The sequence below is a fragment of the Apteryx mantelli genome, chromosome 16 (assembly GCF_036417845.1).
Source record: "Apteryx mantelli isolate bAptMan1 chromosome 16, bAptMan1.hap1, whole genome shotgun sequence".
Taxonomy (NCBI): domain Eukaryota; kingdom Metazoa; phylum Chordata; class Aves; order Apterygiformes; family Apterygidae; genus Apteryx; species Apteryx mantelli.
This window is the reverse complement of record NC_089993.1, coordinates 10,632,207-10,649,075: the sequence shown is the minus strand read 5'-3', so window position 1 is coordinate 10,649,075 and position 16,869 is coordinate 10,632,207. Positions and strand designations below refer to the sequence as shown.

Below are 16,869 nucleotides of genomic sequence, written 5' to 3'. Positions count from 1 at the left end.
CTATGCAAGGAAACTCTTCCCTGACACATGAACGCCACAGTGACACCATCTCTTCCTTTCTACAAGGGAAGATTTTTTCCTCTCTTTTCAGCATTCACGTATGAGCTTTAAAGTCTGAAAATAAACATACGTCTCTTAGAGTGCTTTTTAGGCATCTCAGAGAAAACTATCTACAAATCATACATTCAGCTACTCTGTCATTTTCCACACTTCCAGCAATCAACAGTTTGGAAAAGCTGTGTGTCAGCTACATATTTAAGCAGTGATAAATGCTTGTCATCTGAATACACTTTCCACTATCAGATGGCTTTACCAAACACTATTCTACAGATAGGAAAAGCTTAAAAGATGTGTGCAAAAAGAATCACCATCAAACTGAATTCATGGCTTCCCTATCGCAGTCTCATACCATTCCTTTGAAACTAACTCAGAAACGCAGCCATCAGAGAACAGTTTAAATACTAACAACGGAATCCTGGTCCCACACAAATCAATAGGAAGAAAGACCAGAATTTCATCCCGATATACAAAACTTTGTAGAGAAACATTAGTAAACAAAAGCTTTTAAAGTCAAGAAAATAACCTATTAAAAACCCTTGAAGTCATAAAAACCATTTCAATGTGAAATTTGTAAAATACCACCCTATTTATTCACTAGTCTTTTCTAGCAACACGTGAATTTATCATAACGTATCAGTAGAAATCTGATTAAGAAACAGTTTTCCTTAAATGTAGTTACTTAAACATTTGCCAGTTCAGAAAGTTGAGCTAAAGTCTCTTTGCAGAGCAGAAGATTGCACATGATTTCAACCCTTTCACTTCTGTTTCTCCAGGTCAGTGTGGGTATTGCACATAACAGTCCAGAGGGGAGCCTATGGGGCTCACTGGGCTTCGGGTATTTGACTCATAAGAATTTGGAGCAATTCCAACCATGCCATCATTCTGAGGGGTTTCTCCTTTCAAAAAGTCATCATCTTCATCTTCAGAAGTACCCTGCATAAATTTAAAAGAATCAGTAAGAGCAGAGAGATAACTCCAGTCCCTTAAGAGCTTTCTGCTTTGGTCTCAGTTAAGATGTCACAGAAATAATGAATGCTGAGACCCAGAAAGATATTTTTTAAATAAATTCTGAAGTCATTCAATGTTACAGTAATAAAATCTGCTAATCAAACAACTACAACAAAGATTATAAACTTCCCAGGTAACAAAAGACATCGACAAAGCTACAACACCATTAAGTATTTTTACATGTTACCACAGGAAGCCAGGAAAAAAAAAAACAGTTCCAAGGACTTGAACAAAAAGCTGACAGAGGATTGACACTCTGCATGAGAAAGTAAACAGAGTACACAGAGGCAGCAGAAGGAAATAATTCAAAACTTCAGCTGTGTTAGAGTTGTCATAACTAGTCCAAATGGTGGGAGGATTAGATACACTTTCATTATGAAATACAGGTACTGCAAAGTGGATTTCCCAGGTATAATAATGAGGATTTTTTGAGGAAAAATGCAAAATCAGTGTCTCATAGTACTTCATTTAGAGATTAACCCCTGAGGTTGACACCTCAACTCATCAGCCTACATCACAGCACCTCAATGAAAACAACCCTTAAAGCTTCCTGACCAGTTTCAGCCACAGTTTCCCACAAAGGTTAACTATGCTCGCACTCATTAAAAAAAATTAATCCTGCAATAGAAGCAGCTGAAAGAGATTTGGCAAAAGTGGAACTAAATTTTGATCGAAAAAGATTACCCTTTTAATGGGTTTTTTCAGATTCTCAAGATCTTCAGCACTCAGTTCTTCCCAAAATTGATAAAAAGGTTCAATGGTCTTCTTTGATCTGAAACAGGAATTAAAGCATAGTATGAGTTAATGCATTTAGTAAGAGTCGCAAGTAACTACCATATACATTTTGTTTTGGTAATACAATATAAAATACTTGCATTTTCATAGCCTTCTATAGGATTTGATAAACTTTTCAATTAATCCCTATAACGTGTTTGTGAAGAAATAATTCCATTTTGCTGGCAGAAAGACTGACAGGTAGAAATTAAAACTTTTTGCTTGAAGAGTTCAGATATAATCAGGAACAAAACCTAGATCTCCTAATTCCTGGGTGGGTATTTTTAACCAGCTAGACTATGCATAAGTTTATTCCAAATCTATAGAAGATAATTTTATATGCCTCTTTTAAGTATTTCTCCTTCTTCTAAGGAAGGTCTCCATTCTGTGGAGACATTTTTTTTTTTAAGACATAAAATAACAGAATGTGGCTCTCTAACATTAAAGTAAAAAGCAATTAAAGCACCAAAGTGCTAGATAGACAATTTGAAAAGCTGCAAATAAACCACTATTCATTAAGAAAGCAAGCTACTTTAAATAAGTTGAAGTCTCCGATCATAAAGCACTATACTCAAGGTACAGGAAACCACCACGACAATCCCATCAAAATACATTCTAGGCTAACATTACGATATTTTAAGGACTTTTTAAAACAAGGGAAGTCAAAAGAAAAATCACCAAACGTAACATATTAATTAGACCTTAACGGGAAATTGGGTCTTGTTCTTTCTTCCATATATATGTATCATAATGGGGTTAAATTTCAATTCAAATCTCTGACAATCTCTGGCTAAAATATGCAATGCGAAAGGTACTAAAGATAGGGAAGAAACTGTATTATAGAAACACTGAAAGTTTCTTATGATTTTTAGTTCATTATCTTCTACAAGGCAGAAATGAGTTGATTATTTTTAAACTATACCTTTTGAGCATATATGGATCAAAGGGGAAGAAACTGTCAAGTGGGTTAGTGCAAGTCTGCACAAAGTCACCCCCGGTACCGCTCCGAACAACTGGTATAAACTGCCTATTGTTCCTCTCAATAATTGTGTAGCAGAACACCAGCTGGTATTTCCTTTCAAAAAAGTAATAAAAATTAAGAAAAGATAAGCATTCCTAGAACACAGAAAGCAAGGATTTCAGATGTCATTAAAATACAGTGGTATATTTAACAAACATCACTTCTATCTACTGTTTTGCAACTGTTATTAGGGGTTCACAGAACAAGACAAGTGTATTTAAAGTCTATTCTCTTCTTCAGCACTTCAGAAAACCTCACTCTAAGGAGCATTAGCACATCATACATTACCAACTTTAGCACCAATATAAACAGTTTTATAATACCGCAATATTTCATTGTATCTGAACCAGAAATAAACTTATCCTGCCTAGAATATGACCAATATCATAAGACTACCCTTGGGCTAATACTTGATACTATACCTAGCAGTTATGAAACACACACACACACAAAGTGAGTTTTGAATACTGTGCTATTATTATACGCACACTCATATAGTCTGTATCAAGTTGAAATTGAAATAAATGAATAGGTACCTGGTAATGGCAGCAAACAAGTTAACAACAGAGGGTATACAAATCTTCAAAGGGTTTAGCTGACACATAACAACACGTTCAAAATTTAAACTCTGCAGATATGACAGACCTTCAAAATAAGAACAATTTATAAATAACCGTTATACATCATAGAAGCTTAACTTAATTTCTAAAAACTCTGCACAAAACCACAGAAGCACATTCTGTAAGAGAGAGAAGGGCTCTCTCTTATAACACTGATCTAGCCCACAGCTTGTTCAGCAGAAACCCTATTCTAATTTATGGTAACGTGTCACAGTATGAGGGACCCTTCTACCAGCCACAGTTACCTGGGAATGCGGACGCTACACTTACATGCCTGTGTTCAGGGACTGACAGAGGCACAGAACTATTACAGACTCTCTCTGACAGATCATTAATTGAAGCCCACACTAGTTCTATACAGCTGGAATTCAAACACGCTCAATAAGCGTGGCTAGAGATCTAGGGTGAGGACTTATTTGTTTTGTTTTGAATAGCAAAAGCCAAAATCACTTAGCTTGGTAGCCCAGCACATGTGCAAGCCGTCTTATCTCATTTAAAATACAACAACAAAAAGTTGCCATCAGTTACTTGACTGAATTGACCATTACAAGACCCATCAACAATAAAGCTTGCAAATAAATCTCTTTAACTCCCTTCAAACTGAACATACTCACCTTTCCTTAAGTTTCCTTCCAAAAGTTGCTTATGACGGAAAACAAGCGTATAGAATACCGCCTGACACGTAGAATAAAATGGCCCATGGAGAGCTACATCACAGTAAGCATTAGTCCCTGTATCCTGATTATCTATGTATTTGTGCATCCAGTTAACCAGAAGATCCAGGCATGCTTTTACTGTACTATAATGGAGAAAACAATATGCAAGAATAGCATCTGAATTGTTCAAGGATCTCAGGTTATAAAAACACCAGTAAGAAAATTACACTGTAAAAAAGTAGATTCCGTTACAAGCTTTCTTTGTTGTTTCAGCAGAAAATGAATTGATGTATCAGCTTTGAAAACCCCAAACTGTGAAAGCACAAGATCCCATGAATGTATGTTTTATATGACTCAGTAAATAATAAAATAATAAAATAAAATAACTAAATATTAAATTAATATTAAATAAATAATTAAAATCCTGGGCTATGAGTAGCACAGAGGCAGATGCCTCCAATGTTCAAGAAGTAATTCCAGTATCAATTTAAGTTCAACATTCAAATCCCTAAGCCCACAGCTTGAACAGATAAAAACACAGAGGCACATGTACAAAAGAACACTCGTGTTGAAGTATTTGAATCCATCTGTATCAAAATACTTGAACACTTGACTTAGATGTCTCAAAGTCCAATCCACTTGCATTAGGCATTTCATGTAAAAATATCTGGGTTTGAATATCAGATATACTGAGCATCCGTGACTCTGCCTGAGGTCAACATAACTTAGCATTGCTCAACATTTCTTGTTAAGTGAAGCCTTAAATAACAAGTCCTGAATCCCAGCAAACATTAGTCTACATCCTATAAATACCCAAATTCTCTGGAAACTTCAAGAGAATTCTGAAACAGTATTGTAGAAAGTACAAACGAGTCTATTGATACAGGCTTACTGGCAAAGCTGCGCAAACAGAAGACCAACACTGTACCTCTGTACAGAATCCTCAGCAAACATCATAAATTGTTTAGTTCTGCCCATACAGCAAAACAACTTACACAACCGGAATAAATTTAGCTCTTGCCAAGAAGCTGCCGATATAACTCCCAGCAGTCTGCCTGATCACTGAAGGATTGTTTGGATCATGCAGTTTTTTCCAAAGATGATCTAAAAATGCCTCAGCCAACCCCTGGAAACAAGACATATGGAAATCATTACTTGTTATGCTGATGCCCCTATCAGTAACAGATTCCTAATACTCAATACCAACAACTGCCATAACCAACCAACCAGAGAACCCCCCCAAACCAACTAACACTGTAATAAATAACTACTCCTACACATGATGGAAAGAGCACTTAAAAATCTGTACTCTTTTCTATGTCTTTTTCTATATTTAATTGTAAAAAGTAAATGGAACCTGAATTCTAGGAAAGTCTGGGACAGATACAGGAGAGGTCTTTAAAAATCAAGAGTATTAAGGAAAAGGTAAACAGGAAGCTTGTAGCAGAAGAGGTAGGGGGTATCCAATGAAAACAGCAGGAAGCTGAACTTAGGGAAACAAAAAGCCATTCTTCACACAGTAAATGGTTATATTGTCCAACTTTTTGCCACAGAAATTCTGGATTCCAAAAATTCTTATCAGTACAAAAAGCAATGAGATATCTGTCCTCTGAATATGTCCGTCACGGACTGTTACCATAAAAGAACACCACTTTGGCTCAGGAAATTGCTGGACTACAAACTGGTGGAGGCTGAGAGGGTATTCTGGCAAAGCACCATAACATGCTTGTCCCACTCTGATATTCTTTCCAATAAATTCACTATTCACTACTGTTAGAGACAGGGTGTTAGCTTAATCGGATCTTTAGATATTCTTATACAAAAAGTATGGATGTTCTTATTTAAATGCAGTATTAGAAACAGCAGTATTTTGCTTAAGAGATATGGGAAAGTGGAGAAGAAAACAGTAAACATGATGTCCAAACTAAAGAGTTAACACAGTCAATATCCATAAGATAGTTTTTGGATGCTGAAAGATTTTGGTAGAGCACTATGCCTCAGGTTCAAAAGTCCAATTGATTCTTGTAAATGAGCTGTACTAACCAAGTGCCTTCAAGCTGGCCTAGATTCCACTTATTTGTAGTTTATGCACTGCATGGAAAGAGCAACCATATAAGGAAAACTTGCAGAAAGTAATAAGAGAGAACGGAAGGAAAGCAAAGGGACTAATGAGTACTGATGCACCGTTTTCAGACAAATGGAAAGTAACGTTAGAATTTCATCTGAAAGCAACTTTTTTTTGTAGGAAAACCAAAGAAAAGCAATCAGAAATAACAAAAGAGATTTCATTTAAAAAAAATAGAATCTACTCACCAATTTGAAGCTACAGATGTAAAACATGAAATACTGTACATGACATGAAGCATGTGTTGGTAAAATGAGCTTGTCAAAAACAGAAACCAGGTCCCGATACAAATCTTTTGTCTTGTTGATATCAAGCTTGCCTACATAACAACAGCAAAAAACAAACAACAACAGTTTGTGTTTTTACTGCCCTCAGGCTGTGAAAATGACATTTATAAATATCTTTCTAAACCAGTAACAGACACCTAAAGAAATACTGTCAACCTGACTTCTGGGTTTATCTGACATTTAAAACAAAAATATTAGTAGCAAAACTTTCCCAGATTTCAGTTCTAATGCTTTTTACGTTGGTTATGTTGGAAAATGTCTGTGAGCATGCACATATACAAGATTAGCAGGCATGCAAACTTTGCAATAATGTGTTAATTCAGAAGAGTCAGAGGGAGACACTATGCAATAAGTTATTATAACTTGAATTATGTGAAAATGATAAAGAAAAGCATTTTCTAAGTATAGCACCTTAAAAAATGCCAGGAGACATTTGTTCCTGTTCCATCAAAAAAAACAAAGTATTTTTCCTGTAACACAAAGCTTTTTTTTTGCATTTTCAACTGAGTAAAGTGGCTGGTGTTTTAATCTACTTCTAGTGCTTACGGTGTAGAAAGAATCCATAATTCTAATACTCAAAGCAAGTAACACAGTAGAAGCAAATGATAAAATACTATGGATAATCAGCAAGTATTTCCAATCCGCTAAGAAATTTTGTAGCACAATGGAAAAACAAAACCCTATTTACCCTTGTACCTTGTAATGTTACAATTTGGATACAGTCTCATATTTATATAATCAAAATGCCTGCAGCTGAAGAATAGACCTTAAAGTCATAAATGAACCTCTGCATCCTCCTCCAAAAAACACCTGACAAAGGTAAGAATCTGGCCTACAGCTTGCCGATAGCAGAATTTGACCACTGAAGAGTCAGGGCTCCATCTTGCAGCAGCCTAAGCAAGATCTCCAGTTGCGTTTTTCTTATTTGTTAGTAAAACAAAAAAATTCAGTTATAGTTCATATGTTATTACCATCTACATGGCAGACATCTTTAATATAGGAAAACAGAATGGTCATCAAAATGTCCAGGCGCTCTGCAAGTGGATGGGCCATTCTCTCGCTACCAGAAGAGGCAACTTTGTTCCCTTTCGTTTCTTCATCTTCCTCCTGGTAGGTAAAATGGCAGTCATGCATCTTTTATACATACAATACCATAAAGACAGCAATCAGAGGAAGAGCAAGACAAAATTTCTCTATTCAGTGATATGCTACTGAAAGTTAAAATGAACAAACAAAACCAAAAAACACCACTATCTAATTACACAGCTTAGCATAACAAATTTCTGTATGCTAAGCCAATTACCATGAACTCTTTAATAAGGTTTATGTACAGCTGCCTGTGTTTTTACATAAGGAACTTGCTCCACAGCGTGCATGCATGCTCGATATTACATGAATAAATCAATACCCAGAGGACAGATTAGCCATTTATCAGCTGTTCAAGTTTGAAAATCTGGGTTTTATATGCTTATAGTCCAGTAGCAACAAAGTAATAATATATTCCTAAGCTATCCTATTTTATAGTTCACAGTCATCTAAAAAATAAAAATTTTAATAAAGCTCTTAGTAGAACAAGATAGCCCACCATGTCAAACAGTCCCTCCTCTGTAGATTTTTCCTCACTATCAGAATTATTAGCAGTTTCTTCAGCATCTTCAATATCTTGCTGTGGAGTGCTAACCTACAGGTGCAAACAAGAAATTAAATTTTATAAACCTTGCTTTATTAGTTACACAAGAAATCATAACACTAATAACTTTTAGCTAATGTTATCCATGACTAAATACACATTAATAAAGGGATTGATATGTACGTAATATACACATGCGAACACACACTCTGGCTGCTCAGAACTTTACTTCCAGAAGATAAGCTTTCCCCTTATACAAAACAGATTGATATATGCTGAGGTTCTCCAAAATAAAAGAGCATTAATCATTTGCAATGCTCCCCCTTCTGCGTTTTTAAGAATACAAATCCCTTCATTTCAAGGCAACGGTAAAACAGATTAACTGTACAAAGAGTGGTGTGTTCCCTGCATCTTAGCATTGATCACCATGAAAAGATTATTTTGATTCTGGCATGGAATTTCCATGCAGTGAACAACATTACACATCACCCTGTTACCCTCGTGTGTAGCAACATGGTAAGACTACCAATGGAGTTTAAACTTAGTTTGTTGCATAGCTTATGATTATGAGCACTGTTGGAACATAATTTTTGTTGAGCTGAACACTGAAGAGTCTCTCTCTCTATTTTTTGAATTTGAGCATTTTAACACAAAACTTCCTTAAAAGATGATGCAGAACAAACTTACATCCAGCTTTAACAGCCTTTCAACAATAAGCTCCAGAATTTCAAGCCTCAGTGTTGGAAGGTACACTGTAATTCGTAGCAGGTTATGAACATAACATTCCTGTAACACAAAATTAAAGGAAATATCTATAGCACTGTTAACTAGAAGTCTCATTTCTGCCAAAGATTTTTTAAAAAATAAGTTTCTTAATTTCTTATCTGAAGTTCTAAAAATAGGTGGAAACAGACTGTATTCAATCTAGAATAAATTAATGTATAATCCAAACACTAACTTTCAATTGTTAAGCTGTGTTACCCTTAACTTTTAATCTACTATTCCCATGCTAGTTTTTTAAAATACCTTTAAACAGAATGAGTATAAACTCAGAAAGGTTAAATATTAATTTCCATAGCAGTTTTGTCTAAACTTTCTCTAGAAAAAATGAAATCCACATGCATATTCCTTACTATGTCTAGACCCATATCTAATGGAACTGTTTAAAATGAGACTGAATACATCTTTATTTCACGTTATTGTAATAAGTAGATTCAGAACAATTCTAAGTTCCACACACAAGTCTTCCCAGAGTTCTTCTGCATATAATTCAAACAGATTAGCAGGCAAGTTACGTGAGTGTGCATGTTCCCATACACACATAGCTACAGAACAGAACACTGCCACTTGCATATAGCAAAACTGTCACGTTTAGTTAAAGTAGCCCCATTAGGTAAAGGTAATTAGGTAAAGTGCCACATGTAAGTATGTCATAGTCTCTTTGTGAATATGCATTATAACACAACCTTTAATTACATGAACACATATGATTTTTCCACAGGCCCTCTGCTGCACTTGGAGCATAAAATGAGTTGAACTAATTCATGGGACCCTATAAATTGAAAATATTTAACAACAATGCATGGACCATATTTTAATTACACTCCATTCAAACCTCACTCTCAAGACAATTATTAATTTCTTCACAACATGCTCCTCACTTAACTGTTTCAAAAATTAAATCAAATTATTCTCATAACACCCGGTAAGAGCTATTATCAGCCTCATTTTACAGATAGGGATCTGACGCTTAAAGTTTTTTGCGTAAAACAAAAAATATCTAGCAAGAAATACAAACAATTTTAAGTTTTTTTAGCACTTAGTAAGCTCAGAACACAGCTCCAATTGATCTGAACTGCTGCAGCAGGGCTCTGCCCTTCTGTAAAGAAAGTGCCCAGATATCAAGTTGGGAAGCATAAAAATAAAGATCACACAAAAGCAGTAACCTCTGAAAAGCTGTCAGTTTGCTTTTTACCACACAGGAGCATCATGGCAGAGATGTACCCTGCTGGCAAACCGGATATCAGCTGTAACATCCATTGCTTTCTGTCTGCTTATTAAATCCCCTGTTCGTTTGCTACATACTTTCCAATTTTTACAACAAATGAGACAGGTATCCTACCGTCTCCTTACTATACAACCCTGAGATTCATCGTCAAAGAGGTCCATCTTGTGCATTGATTAAGAAAGCAATCCTGTGGAAAAGATATGCAGTTATGTCATTAAAGACTAGCATAATGCTTATGCACAAGGAACTTAAGTATGCTTGGACAACCTTCACACTAAACAGACAAACACATGTATATATGTATATATAAAATAATATATGCTTGGGCATCAGTGCTGGGAACTACAGGACAAAATGCATGCTCTGTTGCAATTATTCTAAGGCATTCAAATAGAGGCGATTCTTAAACAATGCACTCAAAAATCTGTGTTCAATATTGCCAAACCAATTACCATACTATGGAATATTTTTATACATTAAACAAAACAAAAAAAATCCCAAAAAACTATATTCATTGTTCTTACCAGAGTTCTTTCCGATTTATTAATGAAAGGAAAGTTTTCCACAAGTATTGGCATAATAAACTGTGGTGTTCTGCAATAAAAAAAAAAAGAAGTTACAAGTGTCATCATGAGAGCAAATATCAAAGCTCCAGCTCTATAAAGGAAGACTGGAATAAGCTTATTTCACTTTTTTTTTTTTTATTTTAAGACAAGTAGTTATACAAAATCTGTTTTTGCAGTATAGCAGAACAGATGATGAGCAGCAAACTTCACTGTTGACTTCTTGGAAGCCACTTCAAACGTTGCTGTTAACATGATTTTCCCCACTTCCTATTTCCATTAGAATTAGGATTTTCAGCTGCTGAAATCTATGCAAATTTCAAAATGATAGGACACAACATTCCATGGTTACTGAATATTAGGAAAAAAATTGTGCCATGAAACTATTACACTTCCAATTAGAGGAACAAAAATTAATTCATTAGTTCACAAGCTTTAAATCTGCAAGGAAAGGCCATACAAAACTATAAGATTATATACTTACGAAGGAACATATCTTGCTACAGTTTGCAATGCTCTATGGCATGTATTAAAGTTTTCAGAAAGGTCTAGAAAAAGAAAAAGTACTCTTATCAAGTTGGATGCAGAGGACTAACTCAGGAACAAGCGAAAATAGTTCATATCAACTAAGCATTCTAAAGATTTCCAGGGAAATCACATTTGCCAAAACTGGTTTTTGAAGTTGAACTGCTTTACTACCAAAATTATTGTGAACGGTAATTCTGAACAAAATTCACAGTATCACAATCAATAAACTCTGAATCTGCTGCCACCACCAAAGCCAGGTACTGTTGCTATATTCTCTCACACTACATGTTAAACATACACCAGAATTGCAGTTCACTCATCACACACAAAACTGAAATTTATTCCAGCGTGCAAGACAAAGACATGAAATTCTTGATAGGATAACTAGTGGCCTATTCAACAAACACAATAATGAAACAGTATTTTTGTTACTTATAGCAATTGGATTTGAGCTCACCACAGGCAAACAACAAAAGATCCAAGAATCTAAAGAGCAATCAATATAATCCCCAAAACTAGTTAGTTTTATTTAGGTAAATAAAATGAAAACAAAGAACTATATATATTTTTAAACAATCTATGGCTTGGAAATGCTCTCCTATGCATTTGTCTTACTCCTACAGATATTGTACCAATAGCTGCATTTAAAGGGAAAAAGGACCAGGTCACCACACCATTGATTCAAGAAACTGAATCTCAAAAAATTCAAGAAATCCTCTGACTTAGGAATTTAAGAACATACTGTTTCTTTACAGAGGTTTTACATTAACTCAACTAAATTAATTCTGTAAAAAAGGACCAACGTGCACACTACACTTGTTTACTAAAGGTATTACAATAGTATACACAACCCATGCTTCCTTTATACTCACTTTCTTCATCATCATCAGAATCTGAAATATCCACATCATCTTCTCTGATAGTTATCCGAGCTAGCAAAAAGTGAGATTATTATTGCAAAACCATATAAATCTTTCAGGTAACAGTTCTGGTGCCAAATCGAAGCCCACTGGATGACAAACTTAATTCAGACTAAAGCATCAAAATTATCCACGACTTTCTATAATCAGTTTTGATCAGTTTGTGCTGATCAAAGAGACTGTTTTATTCATAGAACATTGAAATGATCCTCATTTCAGCATTTGTTTTTCAATGATAACAACATAATACAGTTCAACCCTCTCCAAGACATTTTCAGAAATGGTATCTGACTGTATTATCCATTAGAATATGCTTTCTGAAATCTAAGGTACATAAAATGGACTATATTCCAATTCAATCATTCAAGTGAAGAAAGGAATCCATAGGGAAAAAAAAAACAATAATCAGATTAATTCTAGCACACATTATATTTATACAGAATTAATCTGGAGACATTTTGATAAGCAAGTAAAGAAGAATAAAAAAAAGTAACTTACGGGGAACAAACTGTGACACAATCATGCGGAGGCATGGCCTAAGATGGACAGTTTGTGCTGACACTAGATTGCCAAGAAAACCCAAATATTCTTCAACTACATCTCGGCTTCTTCTCAACCATGGCAGCTTCTGAAAGTAAGTAAAGACCAAGATGTCAAACGCAGAGATATTCTGAGTACTAAGCTCTTAATCTTTGCATATAACAAACATATTTACCAGCAAAATGCTGACCAGTTGTTCAAAGTCTTTGGTCAAGTATGCAACAGAAGCTCGGAATTCGTGCAGCCAATTAATGATCTGGGCATCCTTAAAATAAGCAGAAAAAACAGGTAACAATTTCAATAAATAATATGAAATATGACCTATTACTAGAAAATAACAAAATCCTTAAAATGACAAAACAAAGATTAAGACTGTAAATAGAAATTATTTTCATATTAACATGCTAGGAATTTCTTGGACTAAGTTTGTCTCCTTATCAATGAAAGTTCTTCGATTCAAGAAAAAATGCATGGCAACTTTCAAACCAACAGCCTGCCTAAAAGATTTAAGTTAAAGGCTGGGCAAGGGATGTGAACCTGGCTCACACAGAAAATATTTAAAAGAGATGGCACTCAGAGAACATTAATGTTCTTTTCTCTTCTTTTTGCTCTTAGTTTAAGCAGAAGGGACATCCAAGTATTGAAATAAGAGAGATATTGAAACAGCAGAAAATCTACAGAGAAATTTTACACTGATTTTGCCTGTAGTCTCCAAAAAGTCTGCTAAAAACAACTAGTTTTACACAACATCCTCTTTAAAAAGAAAAGAAACTCAATTTGGCATTATACTTGCTGCAGCATTCCTCTTATAGTTTAGTGGTTTAATTAAAAAAAGAAAGAAAGAAAGATGGCAAATAAGGTGGGTACTTACAGCTATAAGGAGCAGCTCTTAAACAATACTTCTAGATACAAATGCTAAACGTACATGTATCTTACTGCCTAATTAAACAAACTTTTAATAAGAACAGAAGGAAGTAAAAATTAGTGCAACTTAAAGGCTGTTTAAGTCAGGGGAAATGAGAACAGACTGATCTACAAAAGTAATCCATACAGGCAAGCATCACTGACCTAGAGGGATGATAGCTGGATTAAAGACAGACCCCTAGCACAAAGCAAAAAGTTTCTCACTCTGGAGCAAAAAAAAAGTAAGTGTGACACAATACCTATCAAGGTCCTGCATATAAGATGTATGCCTGTGTATAAACAGACAGTTGCTGGCTTTTTATTTGGACTTTTAATTTTGTGCTGCTAAATGTTTAAAGGAAAATATTTAGGTAAGCTATAGGCACTTTTCTAAACTGATCCACTTGCAACAAGCCTATTAAAATAATACAACAATAACTGCTTTAAACACCAGAATCACTTGCCCGATGATTACATTCAGACCCTTAGCTAAGCTTTAAGTCATCAGACCCTTCACTACAAAAAGTCTTACCTTTATGTCTGGATCTGACAGTTGATGCTTTAACAATTCAAAATCAGTGGTTTCACCCTAGAAGGGGGAGAGAAAAGAAAACAAACCACATTCATATATTTCTGCCAGAAAATACAAATATAAGCTTCATCAGTGCATCTAAACAAGCTGATACTGTTTAACAGTGAGACAAATAAGTGAGAAAGCTCATGTAAAGCAGAAGTGGCAGTAACAGAATGCTCTCCCTGAAGGACAGCTTTAGCTGCCAGGTCTTTTTTATCTGTCTTGCTGTAGAGGCAGCTGTGATCACTTTGCATCCTTTGGTATCAGTCAAACTTTGCAGCCATCAAGGGCATCACTCAGGTAGACTTATCGGGGAATTTTTTTTAAGCCTACAGAACAGTGCAGTCTGGCATATGCCCAAAGGACTCAGCTACCTTCAGTTTCTTTTTTCTGCGTCACCAGACACCCTCTTGTGTAAGACAAACTAAGCCTTCCTCTAGAAATCAAATACTGCAAACTAATACGAAGGCAGCACAAGCGACTGAAAGGAGGCGAAGAGCTGTACAAGCACATCCACGATTTATGACGGAAAGAGAGCGCGATGATCACCTTTTCGTACTTCAGCAGGATATCCGTCAGGGTGCCCCCGAACCGCACCGTCTTCCTCGGCGGGGAGCTGATGAAGTCGTCCCCTCCCAGCATGGTCACGAGCCCGCGCCTGAGGAGAGGCCACGCCGCGTGAGCGCCCGGCACCCCGGGCCCAACGGCCGCCCCAACGGCCGCGCCCGGCTCCCCCCGGCGGGGCCCCCGACCCCCGGGCGCCACAGAAACGGGGCAGCACCTCCTGGCGCGTCGCCGCCACCTCCCCCCGGCCCCGCCACCGTCCCGCCTTGCCTTGCGCCGGCGGCAGCCCCGCGCCCCGCTAACGGCGCAGGCGGCGCCGCCCGCCGCGGCCCTCGCGCGCCGCCCGCCGCTGTGGGCCCATGCCGGCCCCGGGCGGAAAGGGCTCTCGCCTACCCGGAAACGGCGGATGCTCCGCCCCCAGCACCATAGAGAGGCACGGCTGGAAGGACCGCTGCTGCTCTAGCCGGGGCATCGCTGCTGCGGGCGGACTGAGCGGGCGAGGGGCGACACGAAACGCTGACCCGGGCGTAAGGCTGCAGGCGCTTCCCCGGTTCCCTCTGCCATACTGCGGGCAAGTACAGCACTAGTTCAATACCGGCGTCGATCCTTAGTGCTCACAGCTGGAGGGTATCAAAGAGCAGCGCGAGTAAGCACACAAGTTCAGAGATAGACTTTAAAATCGCCTGGGGAGAGAGAAGTCCGGGTTTGATATCAACGTCACCATCAGTCACTCAGAACTCCAGCTGATTAAAACACACACACGAAATTCCCTGACTTGGGGTCGAGTGACTTCCCGTTTACATGTACGCCTGAAGACGTGAAATAGGAGATGACCTGCGAGCTGCTACACTGAGAACCGGCCAGATCCACTGCAAATCCCCAGATCCCAAAGCACATCAAGATACCAAGATTGCAACAGCCCACTAGTAAATTCTGATTTTTCCAAGTTATTTAAACAGTAGTAGCTGTACTACTTCAACCTAGAAGGAAAAAATAAATAAATAAAACAAAACCTGTCAAATGACCCCATTTACTTAAGGTTAAAGATTGCTGAAAATTCAGTTAAAGCAGAATTTGACCTTGGAAGCATTTAGTGTTAGAACAAAGGGACAGGTAGAGAATTTTATCGAGCTTTCTGGGCTTTTTCATCCTCTTCACATAAGCTAGGTCTATATTAAAGCACAACACTGGTAGCAGAGCATTTGAAGAATGATATAAAATAAAATACATTATGGACTTTTCTATCTCTACGCTAGCAACCACTTTTCCTCTCGGAACAATATGTACTGTATATATAAAAATTGCTGTTGAGAAAATCATTAGCTGCTTTTATTTCAAAGGCCATGTTTTTGATAGACTCCAGCTGATACTATTAATGGTCATAGCAGCTTGGAGATCATGTAATTCAAATGAATTAAACATTAAATACATTAAAGCCTCCAATAGCTTTCAAAACACCCTGGATAAATATGAATAGGAAACGTGCATTTTTTATCTAGTTCTTCAGTAATGTTCTACTTGCTCAAAACTTTTTTAATCCAGCTGAATAAGTAATGCTTCCTTCTCCAATTCATGTAAAACAGTTACAGCAACACATGAGATTATGGGACCTTTGTTTTATCCAGCTACACATTTTCTTACTGCTTTCTACATGAGCTGCTACTGTAATAAATATCTCCCTCCCACCAACTGCCCACCTCCCCCCCCCCAATAAACCAAACAAAAATCAAATGGGAGATATTTGTATAATTTACTAATAAATTAATTTTTACTAATTTGTCCCTTCATAAGATGTTTCTGTTTATTTAAACAGTATATATTGCTTTAAAAGTCTCTTCAGATGTAGCCCACATACCAGATTCTAACAAACATTCAATCCTCCTTTATGGCTATAAGTTCAGGGTTTGGCTTTTCTCCTTTAGTCATCATGTAACAAAGTGGAATATAGAATACCATTTTGAGCTAAGTTTTAAGGCTTAACCAGGTATTAAAAAAAAAAAAAACCCACTCCTGTACAACCAAACTTCTGTGCCCAGAGTTTGGTTCTTTGGGATTTTGGCTGTTTTTAAACACAGAGCAAGAAGGACA

The 16,869-nt window shown here is 36.8% G+C and overlaps 1 protein-coding gene across 1 annotated transcript; it reads right to left on the bottom strand.

Moving 5' to 3' along the window:
• Window positions 1–622: 622 nt before the first annotated feature.
• On the bottom strand, window positions 623–15,120 carry RRN3 (RRN3 homolog, RNA polymerase I transcription factor). Its single transcript, XM_067306121.1, has 18 exons — window positions 15,052–15,120; window positions 14,767–14,875; window positions 14,176–14,232; window positions 12,916–13,005; window positions 12,699–12,828; window positions 12,153–12,212; window positions 11,237–11,300; window positions 10,714–10,783; window positions 8,869–8,967; window positions 8,137–8,232; window positions 7,523–7,658; window positions 6,453–6,583; window positions 5,135–5,265; window positions 4,098–4,282; window positions 3,400–3,508; window positions 2,765–2,917; window positions 1,753–1,840; window positions 623–993 (listed from the first exon to the last, which is right to left on the bottom strand). The coding sequence occupies exons 2-18, from the start codon at window positions 14,857–14,859 to the stop codon at window positions 835–837; spliced, it is 1,851 nt and encodes a 616-aa protein (XP_067162222.1). The 5' UTR covers window positions 14,860–14,875; window positions 15,052–15,120; the 3' UTR covers window positions 623–834.
• Between the last annotated feature and the right edge of the window lie 1,749 nt (window positions 15,121–16,869).